Below are 19,368 nucleotides of genomic sequence, written 5' to 3'. Positions count from 1 at the left end.
GTTCCCAGCTGTGGAAAAAACTCTTTAATGGGCAACACTGAAAAATTAAATGCTTTTATTAGGCAAAGCCTCAGATTTAGAGAGAAAAACCTTTTCTAAAGTCCATTGCTCTATTTATTCAGCCAAGGAACAACTCTATAAATAGATTTATTTGGCAGGCCATTGTAAAGATTCATCAGTTCTGAGGTGTGCACTGCCACCTTAGAGCTGAGGTAACTGCTGAGTCCTGCTTTACACCATTCCAGGCTTATAAAAATGTCTTAGAAACAAAATTTCAGTGTCAGGAAAGTGGCATCTTGCAAGCTGTGTCCTTTTATTCCTGAAGAGCTTTGAAAGTAGTTTTTAAGAATTTTTTACTGACTGGTAGCCATAGTATTTTTATCTCCCTCAGATCTGTAGCATGGAAATCTGACATCTGTCATTAAAGCTGGGAGGATACAAAAGCAGCCCATGAAATATTTTTGAGTGCTCTTAAGCCACTTTCTCTGCCGTGTCTTTGTTGAGCTTTTGGCAGACAGAAGTGGCTAATGAGCTGGCAGGGCATTCTTGCTTGAGAGGTTTCAGTTTGGGAGGCTTTGGTGGAAAAACCATTCCCCAGTTTTCCTCTCATGCATATCAAGCTCCACAATGATGTTGACACAGTCCCGAGAGAAGTTTAATTTATCTCCCCTGTGCATCCCACTCTGGTTTTTTATATGCACAAGCATATGCTGGAGGGAGGAATAACAGGGCCAACCTCTCTTTCTCTCTTATATTGTGTCTAGAGCTATACCTTGATTAATGCAGGCAGCAAATCACATTTCTTAAACTGACAACCCATTCCTCATCTTGTTTATTCAAAATGAGGACGTAAGAGCCTTCCAAACCCCAACCCTGCAGTCCCTGCTGCCATTAGCCACTTTCTGCCCGTGTTTTGTGGGAGTAAATGATGGTGGGAGCTGGTTTTTGGGAAAGGAGGGGGGAGAGAGTGCACCAGGAGCATAACCAGGAGTGTTGATTCTCTCCCTCAGCCTGTCATCCATCCTGCAAGACATGCCATGGCCCCTCTGACTGGGAATGCTCAACCTGCCACCCCCATGCCACTCTGGATGGTGGGAGGTGCAGGACAGGCTGCAAGGAGGAGCAGTACCTCAACCTGGTGGGCTACTGTGTGGGTGAGTAAAGGGGAGCTGCTGGGGCATGAGCTGTCTGTGCCACTGACCTGCTGCTTCCCACTGCCAGGAAAGCTGCTTGGGTCCCGCTCAGAGCTTCAGGAAAAGGAGCTAAGTTTGGGATTTGTGATCCAGAGAAGCAGTTCGTGGGGCCCTAAAGAAAAGCTGGCACAGCAAGCGTTGCTGTGTGCATTTTTGGGAGGTAATAGGATTTTTTGGATGAGGGTTGTGCTGTGTGGGTGCTCAGTGCCTGCACTTAAGCCCATCATCTGAAACCACTGATTGCATTTATCTGTTTAAAAAGAAAAATCGCTTTTAATCCGTCACACAGACACGTACAAACATATCCTGGGAACTGCTCCAGCCATTTCTGAGCTTTATCAAGCCTTTTTTTTTCTCTTTATCAGAAAAAGCTACGGTGTGTGAGGCTTAATCCAGACTGAACAGTTCCAAATGAGATAAGGAATCCTAAGAAAAGGGAAAAATGCATCAGGAGTAATAAATATATCCATTGAGAGGCTATTGTTCTCAGTTTAATATGATTTCCCTTCACAGAGACTTCTCTTTGCTGAACATCTATGTCCTGGATGTTTTTTAATGAAAGACTTGTTTCTTTCCTCTGCACAGCTTAATTCTGTGAACCACTTCTTCATCTCCCTTTTAAACAACAGTGATTGTTTTGTCTGCAGGGACAAAAAGAGCAGGGAAGAAAGTGTGTGAGGAGTAGTAAAATGTCCTAAAAGTACTGTACAGCTCCCTAGGAATTCAGGTTGGGGAATCAAGATGGAGCCAGATAACTACAGACTGGAAATAATTCAACATTTCAGTACAAAGGTGTCTCTCTTCTGCACAATTTCAGGAGATACAATGGTACTTACTAATGTCCTGGCACATCAGAGCTCTGTGCACTTGATTTCTTCCACCTTATTTCCCCCTTAATTCGCATTATGCTTCCTATGAAAGAAGTCCTGTGGAAAAGTGGCCTTCCCCTGTGAACTGTGTTGGGAAAACCTTAGTGCCATTTATCATCAGTCAGCACTCTTTTCTGAGGAGGGTTTATTCTTTAATTATCCCTTTGTTCGGTGTCATGGACCAGTTCTCCTGCTCCCCAATCCCAGTGATCATCAGGGAGATGTCCCAGGAAGTGGAAGCAGTGTGGAGGGCATTCCCTTTGGCATGGGAACCCTCATTGTCCAGGTGTTTCTTTGTCCCACAGAAGCTGTGAGAGCCCTTGCAGAGGAACATAACCGAGGGTTTTTCACCTTGACCAAAAAGTTGTGCTTTGGCCTCGGATCTGCAGTCTGAAGTGTGCTGCTCTTTGTGCTAAATTTATCTCTGGTGTTTAAGCAAAGTGTGTTTGTGGCCAGTTCTCCTGGAGGTAAAGAGCTCCACGTCCAGGTTGTTAAGTTTCACTCATTCTTCTTGTTCAGCACTGATTGAAATGCTGAATTTGCCCTTGCAAGTTATTAATTATCAGTTAAAGAGCAGCTGTCCCATAAAAGAGCACATTAAAACTCCTGACACCCTCATAAGATATGATTTGCATCAGAATCTAACAAAGCTTTTTCCTTCGCCTCCCAAAGCAATATATTTTTACAATTATCTTCCCATTTATCTTCAATTCCCAACCCTGCAGGCAGAATTGTGTTCTGGCTTACAGGGCCTGCTGTGCATCACAGTCACCTGCCATACTTTATGGACCTGGAGGGGGAAATCTTTCACAGGGGCTGGAGAAAAGCAACTGTCACTCCAAACCATTGCCTGGGAATTAATGGTGTTATTGTGCATGTTACCTGAATGAGGATGGGAACATTTGCCTTGATAATAGGAAAAAAAAAGAGGTCTTGTTTTCAGCAGTTAATCAATAAGCATTTCACATTTAAGCAGAAGAAAGATAACATGTCCTCAACTTTCAGAAAAATCAATGAGTCCCTGAGCTCTGTTTTGGGCACGCAGAATTTGTGCCAATTCTTCCCTGAGAGTGCTCAATTGATTAATTTCACTTTACAGCCCAAATGTACAGGAATGTGTTTGAGACTTGAGCCATCCCCTGTTGGATCTCTCAGCTTCTGTGGGGTTTGTTTTCCCAGTTCCCAGGTGTCCCTCTCCCTCTTGTCCAGCTCGACTTCATCTTCAGGAAACTTTACAATCAGCACTCTAAAGATCCCAACCACTGCTGAAAGCCCTGTCCTGCTCATAAACCCCTGCCCTTGTTTTTTCTGATTTGAGGTTTCCCTGTTGATCTGGAAGCTTCCCTATGGATCCTTTCCTGACTGCATGGAAGGGCATGCAGAGGGACATGTGGAAGGAAACTGTGAACACCAACAGATAGAAAATCCCTCGTAGTCTGGTCTTTAATCCAGCTGCAAGGGAACTCCCACTCCCTATGTTCCTCAGGCCCTTGCTTTCTTAGCCTGTGTGCAGTTGGGAAAATGTTCAAAGCTAAACCAGAAGAGCTCGCTCAGGAGGGGGCCTGTAACAAGCTTTGCTGCCTTGCTCTTAAAATTCCAGAAGGGACACTCTGACAACAAGAAATATCCTCAGTTCCTTGTAAAATTAATGAGCTGTTGCTGCCCATTTAGAGAGACACTGATATCATCACAGAGAGCTGGAGCAAGAGGGGCTCATTTCCACTCCCTCACTGGTGTGCAGCCTCCTACAGAGCCAGCAGCTGAGCTGCCAGAGGAGGGAAAACCCTTTCCCTGCTTCGGTCTGGGCTCCTTGCTGCCAGGGACCTTCCAGCTGGATCTCCCACCTCCCACTGCCTGGGGAAGCTCTCACAGAGCAGGCAGATCCCTGCAAACGTGGTTGCACTTCACAGGGAATTCGCTTGGCTTGTTTCAGTGACAGATTCCCTCTCAGGTCTTGGAAGAGACAAGAAAAACATTCCAACAACCCAAGCGAGCCACAAATCCTGGTTCGTGCTGCATATCCTTTTAAACCAACCACACTGACTTGCTTTCTGGAATTCCTGTAAGACCAGAGGCTTTTTCCCCACTGAGGTGCCTACAAAAGTGTGTGGTGTTTTCAGTGCTGATTTGAAGTCATGCTCTGTTGTAAACCTCAGGTCTCACCTTAGAGCACAACACAAAACTTCCGTCAGGAAATACTTTCCTGGAGAGCCCCTAGGAGGGGTGATGTGTTTAAACAATATATGCTTAGCAAGTGGTGGAGCTGAGAGGCAGAGATGCCACTGGTTTCCTTTGTGAGTGTTCATAAACACTTCAGAGATGTTTTTTTCTCCCCAGCAGCCTCTTTTGTCTTAGAACAACCTGTAACAGATAATTTCCATATAGGAAGGTCACTGTTGTCTTGCTTTATTTGCTAAGAGAAGGCTAAAGAGGATGTGGAAGGCAAGTAACTCTGGAAATCCATGCAAGTATTTCCATTCTACTTTGCAATGGGAAGATCAGTGATAGGGAAGGTGATGGGGGTTATTTTTGCACAGAGGTGAGGAAGGCTCCAGAAAACCCAAATCCCAGAGGCTGTGCCCGCTGGCTGAGCTGGAGGCAGGATTGACAGGGAGAAGGCAGAAGCAGGAAACAAGCAGGGCTGGGGGGGGTGTGACTGAGAAGCACAAGGAAAATATCCCCCTTCTGTTAGTCCTGGCTTCAAAGGGAGCCTGCTGTGAAAAAGTGAAATCATCTCTCCCTAAACAAAGCCCTTCAGTTCTTCCCTCTCGCTCTCACTCGCTCCCCAATGTCCCTGAAATTCACCATGAGCAGCAGCCCTGGGGTTTTTTTGTTGGCGTTGTGTGTGCTTTGATCTCCAGGCTTGCAAAGGAACAAGAGAGTGATGGGGCTGATTCATCCTAAAACAGTAACTGAGAAAACTCTTGCCACTCGAAGGAGTGAAAATAGAGGCTTGTGAAGGGAAAACTCTGCTGCAGCAGCACTGAGTTTTGTAGATAGTTGGATTTTTAAATGTTAGTTTGGGAGAATCTAGGTTTTTGCTGCAGATACTGACTGTGTGGAAACCCTACATTTTCTCAGCCTCATTTTTATGCTCTGTGTATGAAACGTTTCGAGCAGATTTGTTACTCATTGTACCCTGCCAAAGCTCTTTATTAGAGACCAGTGGCTCCAGCAAGAGATTGAACTGGAGAAGTATTATTTTAGCAGTAAGGAGAGTCAACATATTACCAGGTAAACGTGGAAATACAAGAAACTAATTGGAATTATGTTAATTTTATTGGTTATGAATGCATAAAACTCGTCACCCCACCTCCAGCCCATACAAATCACAGGTGCTCCAAGGCTGAGAGCATGGAGCAGAAATTCCATGGGTTCTACACCCTGCAAAAGCAGGATCTGAAGGAGGCAGCTCTGTAAGAAGCCTGGATCCCTGCCTGCAGTCAGGACTGGATCAGTTTCTGAGCTGCTTCTGGGCTTTTGCAGCAGGGTGGGGTGAGATTCACCTGTGTGTGACATGCAGGGGACATCAGCTGGGGCCAGGCTCCTGCAGCTAGGGATGCAGAACTCCTGCAGGCTCCCATGTGAGCCTGTGCTCAGCTTGTACATCTAGATTGCCTGACAGCCTGTAGTAGTGCTGTCACAGGAGACAAAAGGCAGAAAGGTGAACCTGCAGCAGAAATCTGACAAGAGGCCAGGCACTCAAATCAAGCCTCATTGTTACATATCTTTCAAGACAGTCGTCATTTCCTTTATAATTTTCTCCATTACCATAATGAGGATTAATTTGGCTTCCAGGTCGCCTTACACTGCACCTTTGTGCACACAAAAGCCTTGTTGTCAAACCTTGTGAAGCACCTAAGTTCAGGCAGAGGTCAGGAGACGCGAGCTTCCGTCCTGCTGGGGAGAAATGCAAAAAGGAAAAGGTTTTGCGGCACTCTGCTGCTGCACTTGGCCTGGCTTTGAGGGCTGGTGTGGCTGTTTCAGGGCATGGATGTCTGGGAAAATGTGAGCAGCAGGAACTACAGGAGAAGGTCGTGCAGCTGTACGGGTCCTGCTCCTCGTTTTGCCACGGTGGGAGCAGAGGGAGGCGAGTGCCCGAGGCCTCCAGCGGAGCTAAAGAGGAACCTGTAGGCAGAGGCACTCAAAATCAGAGAAAGGCCTCGGGAAGCAAAGGCCTTTGAGCTGGCTTCGTGTAAAGCTTTCCCAAGCTCACTTAAGGATGGAAAGAGGATGCTTCACTGGGGCAGAAGGGATGCAGAGGGAAAGTGAAACCGTTGTGGTGCTCAGGAAGAGCACACGATGATGAGGAGGAGGAGGAGAGAGGAAAGGATGCGGGAGTTTCGGGTAGCGGGATTTGCTCTCCAATTTCCATCCCTGCTGCCCTCCCTACAGTTCTCAGCTAAGCTCTGCGCTGTCCCTCTGTGCTCAGTGTCCTTTGTTCCCTCCAGAGTGCCACCCCCTGTGCCAGCAGTGCGTGGCTGACCTGCAGGACAGCGGCAGCGTGTGCCTGAAGTGCCAGCACGGGCGGCACCTGCTGCTGGGGGATCGCTGCCTGCCCGAGTGCCCCCCGGGATACTACGCCGAGCAAGGAGCCTGCAAACGTGAGTGCCTCCTGCACACACCCCCAGGGGCTGCAGGGAGCTGCCTGCACCCTTGGCAGGAGTTCCACCAAGTGGTTCCTGCCCAGTAGAGAAGCTTTGTCCAACTGCGCTGGAGCAGTTTTGTTTTCATGCTGTAGGAGTTTCTCAGGATGTTTTGCAGCCTGAGGTGGAACATCACCCTAAGTGAGGTCTGTTACTGAGGCTTGTCTTGCTGCAATAATGGCCCAGAAGGTGATGGCTTGTAGCAGCTCCTAAAACAGAAAGCCCATTCCATTCAGCTTTTTAGGTTGGTGCAATGGATGCAGCACCCAGGCCACATTTCATTTTCTAACGTGGCCCTGCATCTCCTCCACTTGTTGTTGTTAGTGTGGTTTCATATTCCAGTCATTGCCTGAGCTGCTTTCTACTCCCTGGGCTCTTAGAAGAAAGAAGGTTCCTTTTCTTGTTCTGTGCCTGACAGAGACCTGGTAAAGCTCAAAGCTGAGCAAAGGGTATTGCACTTTAGTTTGAGAGAAAGGAACCAAGACCAGGAATTCAGCACAATGGAGATGCTCCTTTGGCAGGAAGTGGCATTTCCTAATCTAGTTGAAGGTGGGTCGCATTTCAAAGCTTCTCTCCAGCATTCTGGGAGCTGTGTGTTTATTTACCTATTTTTGATAAATGAGATCTCAGATCTGTGAAACATACTCTGTGTCACTTGATTGGAAAGGCCCAAGAGAGAGGTTGTGCCATCCTGGAAATGTAAGCCTAGGGATAACATTTCTTCCCTTTTGTTTGAAGGTTTGATTTAAATGGAGTTGTGCATTTTTCAGACTATGTCAAAACCTGTAGGACATTTTATTTTGCCTTTTAAGATCCCCAGCACAGCTCAGTGTGGTTGCTTCTCATCCCTTTGCCCACTCTCATGATTAATTTTACACCTATCATGATAGGTGTAATGATGGCATCAATCTTTAAATAAAGGCCTGTCAAGAAGTAAAACAGACTAATCATTTTCTATGTAACCTCTCTGGAGAAAGTAATAGGGTACATTGGCCTCAGCCACTGTGATATTTTAAATCCCTTTGGTCAGACTAAGAAAAGAGCCTGGAAAGTCGTGAGGGAAATGTGGAGAGGGTGCATGGAGGTAGTCTGGTCTCCTTCAGTGCAATTCCTGCTGAAGGGATGGATGTGAATCTTCAGGAAAATGTGGAGCTGTTAGAAAAGCACTAGATGGTTCCTGCACAGACAAAGAGGCTCTAACCTGAAGCTAGCTGGGAGAAAGCATGAGGAGGAGGTATGTGCTAGCCCTTTTTTCACTCTTCTCTGTTAGACAGGTCCTGGCCACATCCTGCAAGGGTTTTTTCTTAAGAAGGGAAGGCTGAAGAGAAGAGGGTGGAAAGAGAAAGAAAGGAGAGGATCCTTTCTTAGGCACTGTGCACCACTGAGGCCTTAGACTTGGCAGGAACTTGTGGTGCTCACCATCCCTGCTCCCGGTCTGCGTTTCTGCTGAAGCCTGTGACACTTGCAGAAGCCCTTTTTTTTTTGTTTTTGCTGTCCCTGCAGGGTGCCACCCTTCCTGTAAGAGCTGCACTGGCGAGGGTCCCTCGTCCTGCTCGTCCTGCAGCGCCGGCCTGGTTCTGTCGCACACGGGCGCGTGCGCTCCGCTCTGCTCCCTGGGGTACTACAGCGATGGCAGCCACGCCTGCAGACGTGAGTGCCTCTCTCCTCCAGCCCTCTCTCCTTGCCACAGTGCCTTTTCCAACCTGGCTTTTCTTGCTCCTTTGCTCGTTGTGGCTCTAGCCCGGAAAAGAAAGGTTTCGGGTGCCTGAAAACGTGATGGGAGTTGACAGAGGTGATGAGCTGCCTCAGGAGCGGAGCCTGCAGCAGGGCTGAAACTTCTGAACAGTTGCAGTTTTGTTACTGACCTTGAAAGACAAGAGGCTTTGTGTCCTGCTGTAAAAATCTTCAGGAGCGTTTGTGTAGGTTTCCCTGTGGTGAAAACTTGGCAAGTTGAGGCCGGTTTTAATCAGTCCTTACTAAGGCAAACCCCCTCCCCTGCACTACCTGCCAGTACATGCCATGGGAGCTGCACTGTGGCATTTGTGTCCATTTCTCTTCATGTGAAAGAAGCCTCAGGAGAAACAAGGTACAGCTTGGTAGACACAGACCTGAGCTGATCCTAATGATCTGGTGGAATTGGTCTGGTATTAGGTTATGTTTTATCCTACTCTTGCTGTCCTATGTGAATCTCTCAGGGCCTCTCTTTTCCTTCATTATTTTGTGTTCACTCTGGCCCTGGCTTATTCCTCTCAAAAATTATTTGGCTCCATGTTCCAAAATGCAAAATGGTATGGCCCAAATATACAAAATACTGGGAAAAGCCCTGCTTGAATTGTCCCAATGTATAATACACACACACCTAAAAATGAGTGAATGCTGAAGTGGTTTGGTCACTCTGAACCTGAGCACTCAGGTTAGAGAAGTCCTGCATTACCCTGATTTAAGTTCTCCCAAGTTATGATAAAATAACTCTGTTGCACTGAGTCCAGGTATCAGTGTCATCCTACCTAGACCCAATTTTGTCACTGATGAGGTCCTGTAGGAGGAAACTGAAGTGGTTGTCAGCTTTACCTGCCTTTTGTTGAAATAGATGGTTCTCCTGAAACTATTATTTCCATCTGATCAGCAGAAATGGAGACACCTTACATAAGTTCAAGGAAATAGCTGGAAGTACTTGTACCATTCTTCTGTTGTGGGAAAAAAAAAAAAAAAGGATATTCAATAATAAAAATTTAAAAGAAAGGAAAGTAATAAAAAATAGGAATTTAAAAAAAAAAATGTTCTGGTTGATTTCCTACAAGCTTAACAAAATGCTCAGTTTTCTCCTGCAGTAGGGACTCTCTTCTTGCTTGCTGCACCAGAATATCTCCCTTCCTAATTAACAAGCCCCTTTTTAATGAAAGCTTTCCTGTTGATAGTCCTGCCTCAGGATATCAAGGTAGACTGGGAATGTTCCTGAGGCCTGCACCCTTCCTGAATTTGGTTCAGGGGCTCAACTGCAAATAGATTTTTTTTTTTTTTTTGCCAGCCAATTCAGCTACTCTAATCTCCTTATTGCAAATGGCTTTTTAAGAAGTGTTTGTAATCCTTGGAGCAGGGGGCTCAAGGCCAAGTGTGTTGGATTTTTGTCATTCCAAGTGTCACTTGTGCCTTTTCAAGTGCTGCTGATAAGCCAGGGAGATACAAATTGTCCCAGGCTGCTGGGAAACTGCCACTTGGAGGGAATGAAGATTGTTTAATCGGAGGTTGGCTGCCAGGCTGAGAAAATCTGGTCCCTCTTCAACGTTTATTTTAGTCTCTTTGCACTTTTGAGGAACTCGGGGTTGGAATGAGGTTCAGAGAGATGCTGAGTGCACGTATGGGCTCTGGGAGATATTTTTGAGCTCAATGACATCCTGGCCCAGGAACAGTGAGAAGCTTAACGAGTCCTTCACGGGCTTAAAAATGCAGATACGGGGTCGTGCTGATAAAACAAGCAGACAGGTTTGCTTCCAGATACAGTTTTTGCTTACTCTTCTGGCATGCCTCCATGGGTAGCCAGATTTCCATGGATTTAGACCTCATGTAGAATGTTTTACTGCATTTTTAATAGTTGGTTCTTTGGAGCACTTGAAAAATGTGATTTTTCCATGTAGTGTTCTTAAGTGAAGAAAAATGGGAGTGGCACCAGAGCACCTAAAAGCAGCTGCTTGATTCTTTAGGTAAACATTTTGCTAGAAATCATTTGTACCTCAATAAAATGCAGACCTTCTGTGACATTTTTTAGCAAACTGTTTTAAAAAACACTGTGTTCTTGCTTCAGGGAGAGCAAGGTGGGTATTTTCACATTTACTTTGGAGGTTTTTTGGTTCTAAAACTGTGTTTTGAATGAACATGTCAGTATTTATCACCCAAACTGTTAGTACAGCCTCCTGCGAAGTTTAGTTCCTGGACATCAAAGAGGTGAGTTGAAATATTCTGAACCTCTGGACTTTGATCCTAGATTCAGTAAATCCCTGAATTATTTTTTTTCCTGACATCTTTATTGCTCCCTGCAGCTCCAGAATTTCACACTCTGCTCAGATAAAAAGGTAGAAACGTTAAGTGAAATTAAATGGGCCTTTGGTCCCACCAAGGACTGCAGCAGTCTACTCTGCTCTCCAAATTTGTGTGTTTCTGGGTAAAGAGTTGCATGAAATGCAGGTTGCACAGAGGACATTTAAAAAAAACCAACCAACCAAACAAAAAAACAACAAAAAAACAGAGACAGGGAAAGTTCTTATTTGGGGATTTGGATTCAGGGTCAATATTTTACCCTGACCTGTCCAAAGGAAAGTAAGAAGCAGTGCGAGGGGACATTCCAGCCTATTCCAAATGGAATGAGGCTCTTTACACTTGGGAGAATGTGAAAAGGAGCAAAACAAGCAAGAACCCTGGAGTCTGCACAGAGGACAAGAGGAGCTGCAGGGTAAGAACCTCAGGAATGAGCCTGGTTTTCCTTGTGTTCCCACAGCTTGCAGCAGCCAGTGCCGGAGCTGCGACTCGGCGGCCGGCTGCACGTCGTGCAGAGATGCAGCCAAGGTCCTGCTCTTTGGGGAGTGCCAGTACGAGAGCTGTGCTCAGCAGTATTACCTGGATTTTTCCACCAACACTTGCAGAGGTGAAAAATGCCTTGCTGGTTTCAAGGGAAAAAAAAGGAAAAAAAAAGGAAAGAGAAAAAGGAATAAATGCAAGCGCCTTGGAATCCGTTAGATGGCAGCGGGAGCTGTGCAGGTGGCCTGCTTTAAAAAGGGTGTAGGAAGGGGAAAATTGTTCAGTGACAGGTTGCTTGCAAGGTTTCTGCAGGTTTTTTTTTTTGTTTTTAGGCAGCCTGCTGTCACATACTTGAGCCTTTCAGCGGAACAAGATGATTGCAAATCGCTCTCTTGTAAATGATTTTGTAACTGAGCCAGCAAAGTTTTCAGGGGTCAGGTCCAGCAATTCATTTAGTCACGGGTCAGCTGATAACGAGTGAGCTTGCCAGGCTGAGTCTCCTTTCTGGGGCTTATCTGGCCTCCTGTACTTACCTGTCTCTCTCTGTCTTACTAAATCCTGCATCACCAGATGGCTGCAGAAACAGCAGTTTGGAGTGATTTAAAAGACACGTGACTTGAAAGATTTCCAGAACTCCCCAGCAGAGTGTTCCATGGTGGAAATAAGTGATGCCTTCCCACAGCTTGTAGACCCCAGGTGCTAAGCCCTTGTGCAGGGTGAGCACCCCAGAAAGGGCTGCCCTGAACTGATTTCTGTTTGCTTCCAGAGTGTGACTGGAGCTGTAATGCCTGCAAAGGTCCCCAGAGGACTGACTGCCTGCAGTGCATGGAAGGCCACGTTCTCCACGAAGGAGCTTGTGTGGAAGAGTGCCCTCCAGCTTTCTACCGGGAATCAGACACGTGCCAGAGTGAGTTTCCATGGAGCGTTCCCTCCAGCGCGTTTCCCTGCTTGTCTCCCAAGAGCTGCCAGGCCGAGCTCTCTGCCTGTGTCTCTCCAGGGTGTGATCAGCCCTGCCTTCGGTGCCACCAAGCAGACAAGTGCAGCCTTTGCCCAGCCCCGTTCTTCCTCCTGGGCAGTGCTTGTGTTCCCAAATGCGGGCACAGATACCACGCGGACGAGGCACAGCGCGAGTGCGCAGGTGAGCACGGCGAGCTTGGTGCAGGCACGGTGGGCAAATGAGGAAGGAACTGCTTGCCAACTTTTATCATAACTCTTTGCCCACTGTCTTGACTGTTTTTGTTGGGTAGGTGAGACACACACAGTGGTGTTTCTGCTCTGAGCCTGGGGGCAGATCTGCATGCCAGTGGCTGCGCTAGTTTTGCAGTTTTGAGGCTTGAGGCTGGTTTTGTCTCAGTGGGGTTGTGCTTTCCATCCCATGCAGCTTGTCCTCCTGGATGCCTGGAGTGTGACAGTGGCAGCCTGTGCCACCTCTGTGACAGCAGCACGTTTCTGAAGAATAAGGTCTGTGTTTCTGCCTGTGGCCAGGGTTTCTATGGCAATCCACGGACCAGAGAGTGTGAAGAAGGTGAGTGTCTCTCAGGAGACAGCACCATTTATCTTCAGTGGAAAACCAGTGACAAAATATCTTGGGGGAAATCCCTTCCTGAATGAAGTTGAGTGGTTACTTACCCATTCTTTATTCTAAATGAAGATTTACTGTCTGCAGCTGGCTTTCACTTCTGTGATGGGGAAATCAAGGCGGGAAGTGATTTGCCCACATCGTGGTGGGGATTGGGATGGATTGCAGTTCACCTGGGTCAGGAATGAACATGGCACCCAAAAAACAGTGCTGACAGGCATGATGCCAGCACAGCCCGTGGTGGTTCCTGCAGTAACATTCTCCCTCCTTTCCCTTCAGCCAGCAGGCATCCCCGGAGCTCCCGTGCGAGCAGCACCCTCAGGGTGGGCATTGGCGGGGTGCAGCCCCTGGAGCTGGCCCTGCTGGGCTGTGATCCGGCCGGTTCCTCGGGGCAGCCGCTGTTCCAGGTGGCCAGCATTCCCTCCACCGGCCGGCTGGTGATGCTGCAGGACGGGCGGGAGGTGCCGCTGAGCCTCGGCCAGCGCTTCAGCTGCAAGGACCTGCGGGACAGGAGGGTCCGCTTCGTGCACGGCAGGGAAGAGCCCAGGTGACTCGGGGGAAGCTGCTTTCCTGAGCTCTTGCCTCATCAAAAAAAATCTTTGTATCTTGAGAATGGGTATTTCCTTTTCCCTTGGAAGCGTCCCCACTGCTGCTGAATCGACTTCCAGCACACTTTCACTGTACCGTAGTGTAACTGGTGCTGCAAAACTTCTCAGTTCGTGGGAGAAGAGGTCACTGTGACCCAACTCCCAAACCTTCTGTGCTTTTGGGGTGCAGGAATCTGTCCCATCTTCAGGACACTCAGCTGAGAGTTAAAAACTGGCATATTAGTCTGATTGTTGCCACAGTTTCTTGATATTAGGAAGATGCTCGAGTGATGTCGCTGCTGTGCTCTCTGGCATAGTTTGCTTTCAACCATTCCTTGTTTGCCTCCAGTGCCAGCTCTGCTAGTACCCTGCAATAATTAGTGGTGATTAGTAGCTGGCAAAGCTCACACTGCAAAGGATGTTGCAGGGAAGCAGATTTTTCCTGCAGCCAGGCAATAAGCCAGCCACCCTGCCAAATCTCACACTTGATTTGCATCACCATAAAACTTTGGCACCAGAGTGACGTGGGTGGAACTGTTCTAAATTTCTGGCTGTATAAATCAGGGGGGTCTTCCACCTAAAAAAGATCTGAAGAAGACTTTCAGGGTGTCCTGATGCCAAGGGTTAGCTGGTGCTCACCAGACTTCAGGCATATGTTCCTGTATCCTGCTTTTTTTTTTTTTTTAGTCTACCTGGTAGTCACCATGAAATGTCAGCATCTTGTCTTGAGAAACAAAGCTTCTTTATTACTAAATATTACTCTATTTATTATTTATACTGATACTTTAAACTTCAAGATGTTTGGGTGGCATCACTGAAAAGTGAATGGGAAGGGAGATTCCTGGCAAGTCCTGAAGGCAGAGAAGTGAAGTTTTTCTTTAGCAGCAAGTGGCTGGCATTTAGAATTGGCACTTTATCTTGGGGATGCCATCCAGTGTTACTCAAAGGGAGATGAGGGTATATTATCACACAGCTAAAGGTGGTTTATTGCCTGTTGTGACTGTTGTGAATCTTCAGGAAAAAATACTATAAAAACATAATTGAAGAAAACTTGAGCTAAAGCTTCTGTCACTGAGCCAGTCATTTTTGCTGAATATATAATGTGCTTATCATTACTGAGTCCTGGAAGAGTACTTCATTAATTTTTATTATCCTGTATTTTGGCTTGCTGGGAACCTGTTTAGGAAAGGACAGTTTTCCTTGAAGGTCAGTGACCAGCAGTCATTCTCCCACCTTGAGGTGATCAACATTCAAGCCTTCTCAACACAGGTAACAAAGCCTGGAAACAACCCCAAATTTGGTACCATTTGAAGCCCTGGTTTCTTGCAGGGATAACAAAGGAGCTGGGCAGAACTTGAGCAGGGGCTCAGATCAGGCAAATTGGGCTCAACTCTCCCTTAGGGGCAGCAGCCAAGAGTCACATGGAGGAAAGGGACTTGGGGAATTGACTGGAAAGGTTTGCCTGTGTAATTTTGCTTGTGCAGAGAGTGGCAGCTGTGCAATCATCAGCTGTGCAATTATCAGTGAGGGCTGAGGAATCCCTACTGCTCCAATTATCCTTTGGATCTGCTGATGCTCCAGTTCAGCCTCTTGCTGCAGGCCAGTTGGGCCAGGATTGATCCCAATGGCAGGAGAGCTTTGACCCTCAAGTTCAATGCTCTCTTCTGGGACAGCTGGGAATTAAATCAGCGTGAGCTGTTTAAAGCGTGTCTCTTAAACTTCTCACCACTTCTGGGCAAGGTGATGGTACTGCCAAGTGTGTGTTTGTCTCCTGTATAATTGTTATTTAAAGTTTGTGGCACAATATATGGGTCTCACCTCGGGGAGGCTACAAGCACCTGAACGGGTTCCAGGTTTCCAGGGAGGCTTTGCAGCTTGCACTGAGCTTTTTTCCAGTGTGGAAAGCTCAATCAGGAGTTGTGACTACTTGGCATATCCTTACAAATAGAGACCCTAAAGTGCAAAAGAGAATCTGCTGCTCTTAAGGCCCATTTACATCCTCAGAGGGGCACCAATTGACTTGACACTTCTAGTGCTGGCTCCTTCCTGCCTACAAGCCTGGCTCAGCCCCCACCCTCACCACGGGTAATTTATATTCCATAGCAGTCGTTCCCATAACTTCTGGAAATTAGAAGTGCTCTAGTTTGTCCTTTAGAATAAGACAAACTGTGGGTTTGGATCCTGCCGTGTGTATATTGATTCTGGCTGGTGCTGAGATCTTGGCTCAGCCTAATCTCTTGTTTGCCTCAGTAGGACGTTCACCTAAGCAAGAGCTGCAGTCACTGCCCCAGAATACTTAAGTGAGGTTTAATGATAGGAATTCTGGCTGTTGGTCCCTAATAACCCTGGGAAGTCATGCACAGGTGAGGTGGCTCCCTGATGGATGTTCCCAGGGCTTTGACTTTGTCTCTGTGGGAACGCCTCCCTCCCGAGGCAGTGCATTACCCGTGGCAAATGGTGTTTATTGGGATCAATAGACACTGCAGATTGAAACTTTACTTGATGACAAAGAACTGGAGAACTAATTTAAACCAGCAGAAATATGGCCTCTAGCAGGTTTTTGGTGTAAGTTGAGTAAGGCTGTGGGGAGTGATGGAAATGAAATAAATACTGATGATGAAGACACCCGGTTTTGCTGTATTCTCAGAAGGCTCATGAGGATCAGCTAGAGTCAGATGCTTGCTATATAAATGTCCTAAGTTTTTGCATTTCCTAAGCCAAATGTGGTATGAGAATCTTCTTTTAATGGGACTAATTAAGTTTAAATGCTAAATATTATTAGATCTGCCCATGGGGGGAAAAGGTGTGGAGAGCAATTCTCTGCTGCTAAGAAATAGGAGAATTCCAGGGATGAAGTGAGCTGATGTCCTCATCCCCAAACTTTTAATTCCAGCCTTTGATCATGATCCAATCTCCCAGGCTCAGCACACACCTCAGAGCTGCTTTTGTGTTCCAGGCGCCGTACGTGTTCAGGAACGAGCCCCTCCTCGTCGGCAGGGGGGAAACCGGGACGATATCGGAGCTGGTGCTCGGCGTGGGGGACAGTGACAACCCTCAGGACGTGGTGCTGGTGGTCCTGGAGCCCCCTCGCCACGGGAAGCTGCTCGGGGCCCTTGGGGACCCTGCCACCTTCCGCCTGGGCGACCTCGCGGGCGGGCGGCTGCGCTACGCCCACGACGGCTCCGACAGCCGGCAGGACGCGGCTCTGCTGCAAGTGAGCGACGGGTACCACTTCCAGAACATCCTGCTCCACATCAGGATTGCTCCCGAGGTATGTGCAGGCACGCTGAGAGGCTGGAGAAGTGCCGCTCTGACCCTGAGGTGTGGCTAATGCCGAGTAGCCAGCCGGAGGAAGTAGCGGATCGGTTGGGTTTTGGAGGTCGCCAGAGTTTTTGGTTTGTGACAGCTCCGCTTGCGCAGCTTTGATGATTCCAAGTGCTTAGTTACTTGATAAAAGGTAATAAACTGCAATAAAGCAGAAGGAGAAAAAGCTGAAGATATCTTCATTCCTTACTAATGTGAAAGAGTAGCAAGAAGTAGAGCTGTCATTAGAGCTGTCGTTAGAGAAGGTCGCGGTTTGCAATCTTTTATGCAGAGATCTGACACAGTGTCTTGGAGTCCCACCCCTTGGGAAGGAGCTAGGGGGAGATGACATTGCCCCTCTTTGGCCCTCTCTGCTGTGTGAGATGTCTTTCACAGCAGCTTGGGCAGGACAATTTGAGGGAGTTCAGCGAGCCCTCCGTGCGGCCTTGGAGCTCTGCACAAGGAGGCCCTGGTCCCATTTGGACCCTGCAGGTTCCCCTAAAGCTATGGCAGTAATTAATGTTAATTAGTGCTGTGACTCACCCAGCAGTCTGGGGATGAAAAAGGAATTGCTTTCAAGGCTGGTGCTGGTATTAGACTCCTGGAATGAGAGGAGCCCTGCCTGTGGTTTTCACCCAGACCGCTTCCATGGCCCTAAGGAGCCTGAACAGGATCACAAGGGCTGTGGAAATGCTTGGACACCATTCTGTGTTCATTGTAACACCTTTTTTCCCCCGCTGCTGATTAAGCAGGCTCTTGTAAATGCCAGTGAGGGTGAATTGCTGAGAGTGGTTTCTTATATTATCCTATTTTGTGCTCCCTTGTCTCTCCTTATCATTCCACATTTCTCTGTGCAGCACTTGGCTGCAGAGGAGAATGAAGGTGGTGACAGAGGTGAGAGCAGGGCAGCTTTTAGGGCTTTTTCCAGTCCCTTTGGTTGCTAATGGCTGCATTTTCCCATCCAGACCCTTTGCTGGAACTGTTGCAGTCTGAACAGGGACATGGAAGCCTTTCTTTTCTGAGAGGCCAGGGGGAACACAGACAAAAAAGGCAAAAGATGTTTATTTAAGGGGTACCCCAGACCTCTAGAGATCCAGCAAAGAGAGGCCTCCAAGGTATTTTCAAGGCAGCTGACCTTGCCCTGCCTGGGAGCAGGTAGATGAAAACACTTTTACATGTTAAAAGTATTTTTAAAATAGATTAGCAAGCAAAAAGAGCTGTCTCATGAGTCTGTTCTTATTAACAAGCAGCATCAAAGCCATGTGGGAATGGTATCACAACGTGTTGGATGGGTTTAATGTGGTCAGTGAAGGAACATTCAGTCATTTAGTGACCCAAGAGGTGAAGCTTTCCATGTTTATAACAAACCCACAGTGTAAGTGGAGTACAAATTAGGTGGGTGACAAAAGGAGGTCAGAAATCATCCTGTAATGTGGTTCCTTTTCACAAACTTCTTTGTAGCTCTCTCTCCTGTCTCTGTGGCAGATCCAGAAGAACACAGCAGTGAGTCATTTATCAGTGGGGGCTGATTATGTGGAGCAGCAAATGAGGAGAGAGGTGATCCCTTAGATGGAGCAATCAGGATTTTGACTAATCACACAGTTCAAGGTGAACTGCAGCCACAGCCAGTTTCAAGGTGAATGTGCAGAAATCCAGAAAAGAAGTCACATTTACAGCAGCTGGGCTTATAAGAAAGAGCCATGGCATGGAAGAGGTCGTGGGGATTCTGGTGACCTGTCCAACAAAGCAAATTAAAGCCAAAAAGGGCTGGTATAATTCTTGAATGCCAGAGTAGTGTTACTGAAATAAGAGGGAACTGTAGTGAAACTAATACTGCAATCCAGTGCTGACATCCACATTTCAGGAAGCTTAAATTAATATTGGCGAAAAAAATTTTTAAAAAAAACCCCACAGGAATAGTTTGAAGGTTAGGAAACCCACAGAGTAACTAAAGACTTGGGTGGATGCTCAGAAAGAATGAAGATGGTGGTAAAAGACAAAATTATGGAGGAAGACTTGGGTCAGGAAGGTTTAGGGTCAGCAGCAGGAAATTAAGAATTAGAGGACGAGGTCAGTTCTACAGGCTGGGAATGGGGTCTGAGGGATACAGCAGAAGGATCCACAACCATTTCTTCAAGCAGGCAACCAGGAATGCTTAACAAATTCCAGAATACTCTCTTTGATCCTTGGAAGTCCCATTGCAGTCATCCTTTTCCTGCTGTCCCCGTGCCTGCAGGGTGCCAGGAGCCCCCGGCTGGTGAGCAATTCCCTGGTGTGGGTGCCCCAGGGAGGCATGCTGCAGATCTCCAGGACGATCCTGCACGCCGAGCTGCCCGGGGCCCGGGACTCTGACATCACCTACACCATCTCCAAGGAGCAGCCCACACATGGTAAATCCCCCTGGAGTCCTGCTGCCCGACAGCAGCACCCTTCCAGGGCATTACGTGCACATTTGGGGGAACAGTTCCTTAGGATGGTGGGCTGGCTGAGAGCTGCTGAACTCATCTTTGTCCACTTCTCACGGCAGTGCTGAGTGACAAAGCACTTGTGCCCTTCCTGATCATCTGTGTTGCTCCAGTGGTGGTGGAACCCTGGCGTGTTTACAGCCCTGAGAGAGCAGAATCTCAGTGCCAAAAGATAATCCTGCACTGTGAATATCTGCATTGAGGAGCACAGAGC

General features: G+C 47.4%; 1 protein-coding gene across 1 annotated transcript in view; it reads left to right on the top strand.

The window, feature by feature from the left end:
• The window catches only part of FRAS1 (Fraser extracellular matrix complex subunit 1), a 103,029-nt gene that overhangs the window by 53,737 nt on the left and 29,924 nt on the right, over window positions 1-19,368 (top strand). The window contains exons 19-29 of the mRNA XM_041427445.1: window positions 1,011-1,154; window positions 6,514-6,666; window positions 8,212-8,358; window positions 11,201-11,347; window positions 11,987-12,127; window positions 12,218-12,358; window positions 12,602-12,745; window positions 13,079-13,346; window positions 14,571-14,655; window positions 16,343-16,657; window positions 18,926-19,079. Of these exons, the coding sequence (XP_041283379.1) occupies window positions 1,011-1,154; window positions 6,514-6,666; window positions 8,212-8,358; window positions 11,201-11,347; window positions 11,987-12,127; window positions 12,218-12,358; window positions 12,602-12,745; window positions 13,079-13,346; window positions 14,571-14,655; window positions 16,343-16,657; window positions 18,926-19,079 (1,839 nt within the window). The remainder of the gene's footprint in view (window positions 1-1,010; window positions 1,155-6,513; window positions 6,667-8,211; window positions 8,359-11,200; window positions 11,348-11,986; window positions 12,128-12,217; window positions 12,359-12,601; window positions 12,746-13,078; window positions 13,347-14,570; window positions 14,656-16,342; window positions 16,658-18,925; window positions 19,080-19,368) is intronic.

The sequence above is a fragment of the Onychostruthus taczanowskii genome, unplaced genomic scaffold (genome assembly GCF_017590055.1).
Source record: "Onychostruthus taczanowskii isolate IOZ18803 unplaced genomic scaffold, ASM1759005v1 scaffold114, whole genome shotgun sequence".
In the NCBI taxonomy this organism is placed as follows: Eukaryota; Metazoa; Chordata; class Aves; order Passeriformes; family Passeridae; genus Onychostruthus; species Onychostruthus taczanowskii.
This window is presented reverse-complemented; position numbering and strand designations above follow the sequence as displayed.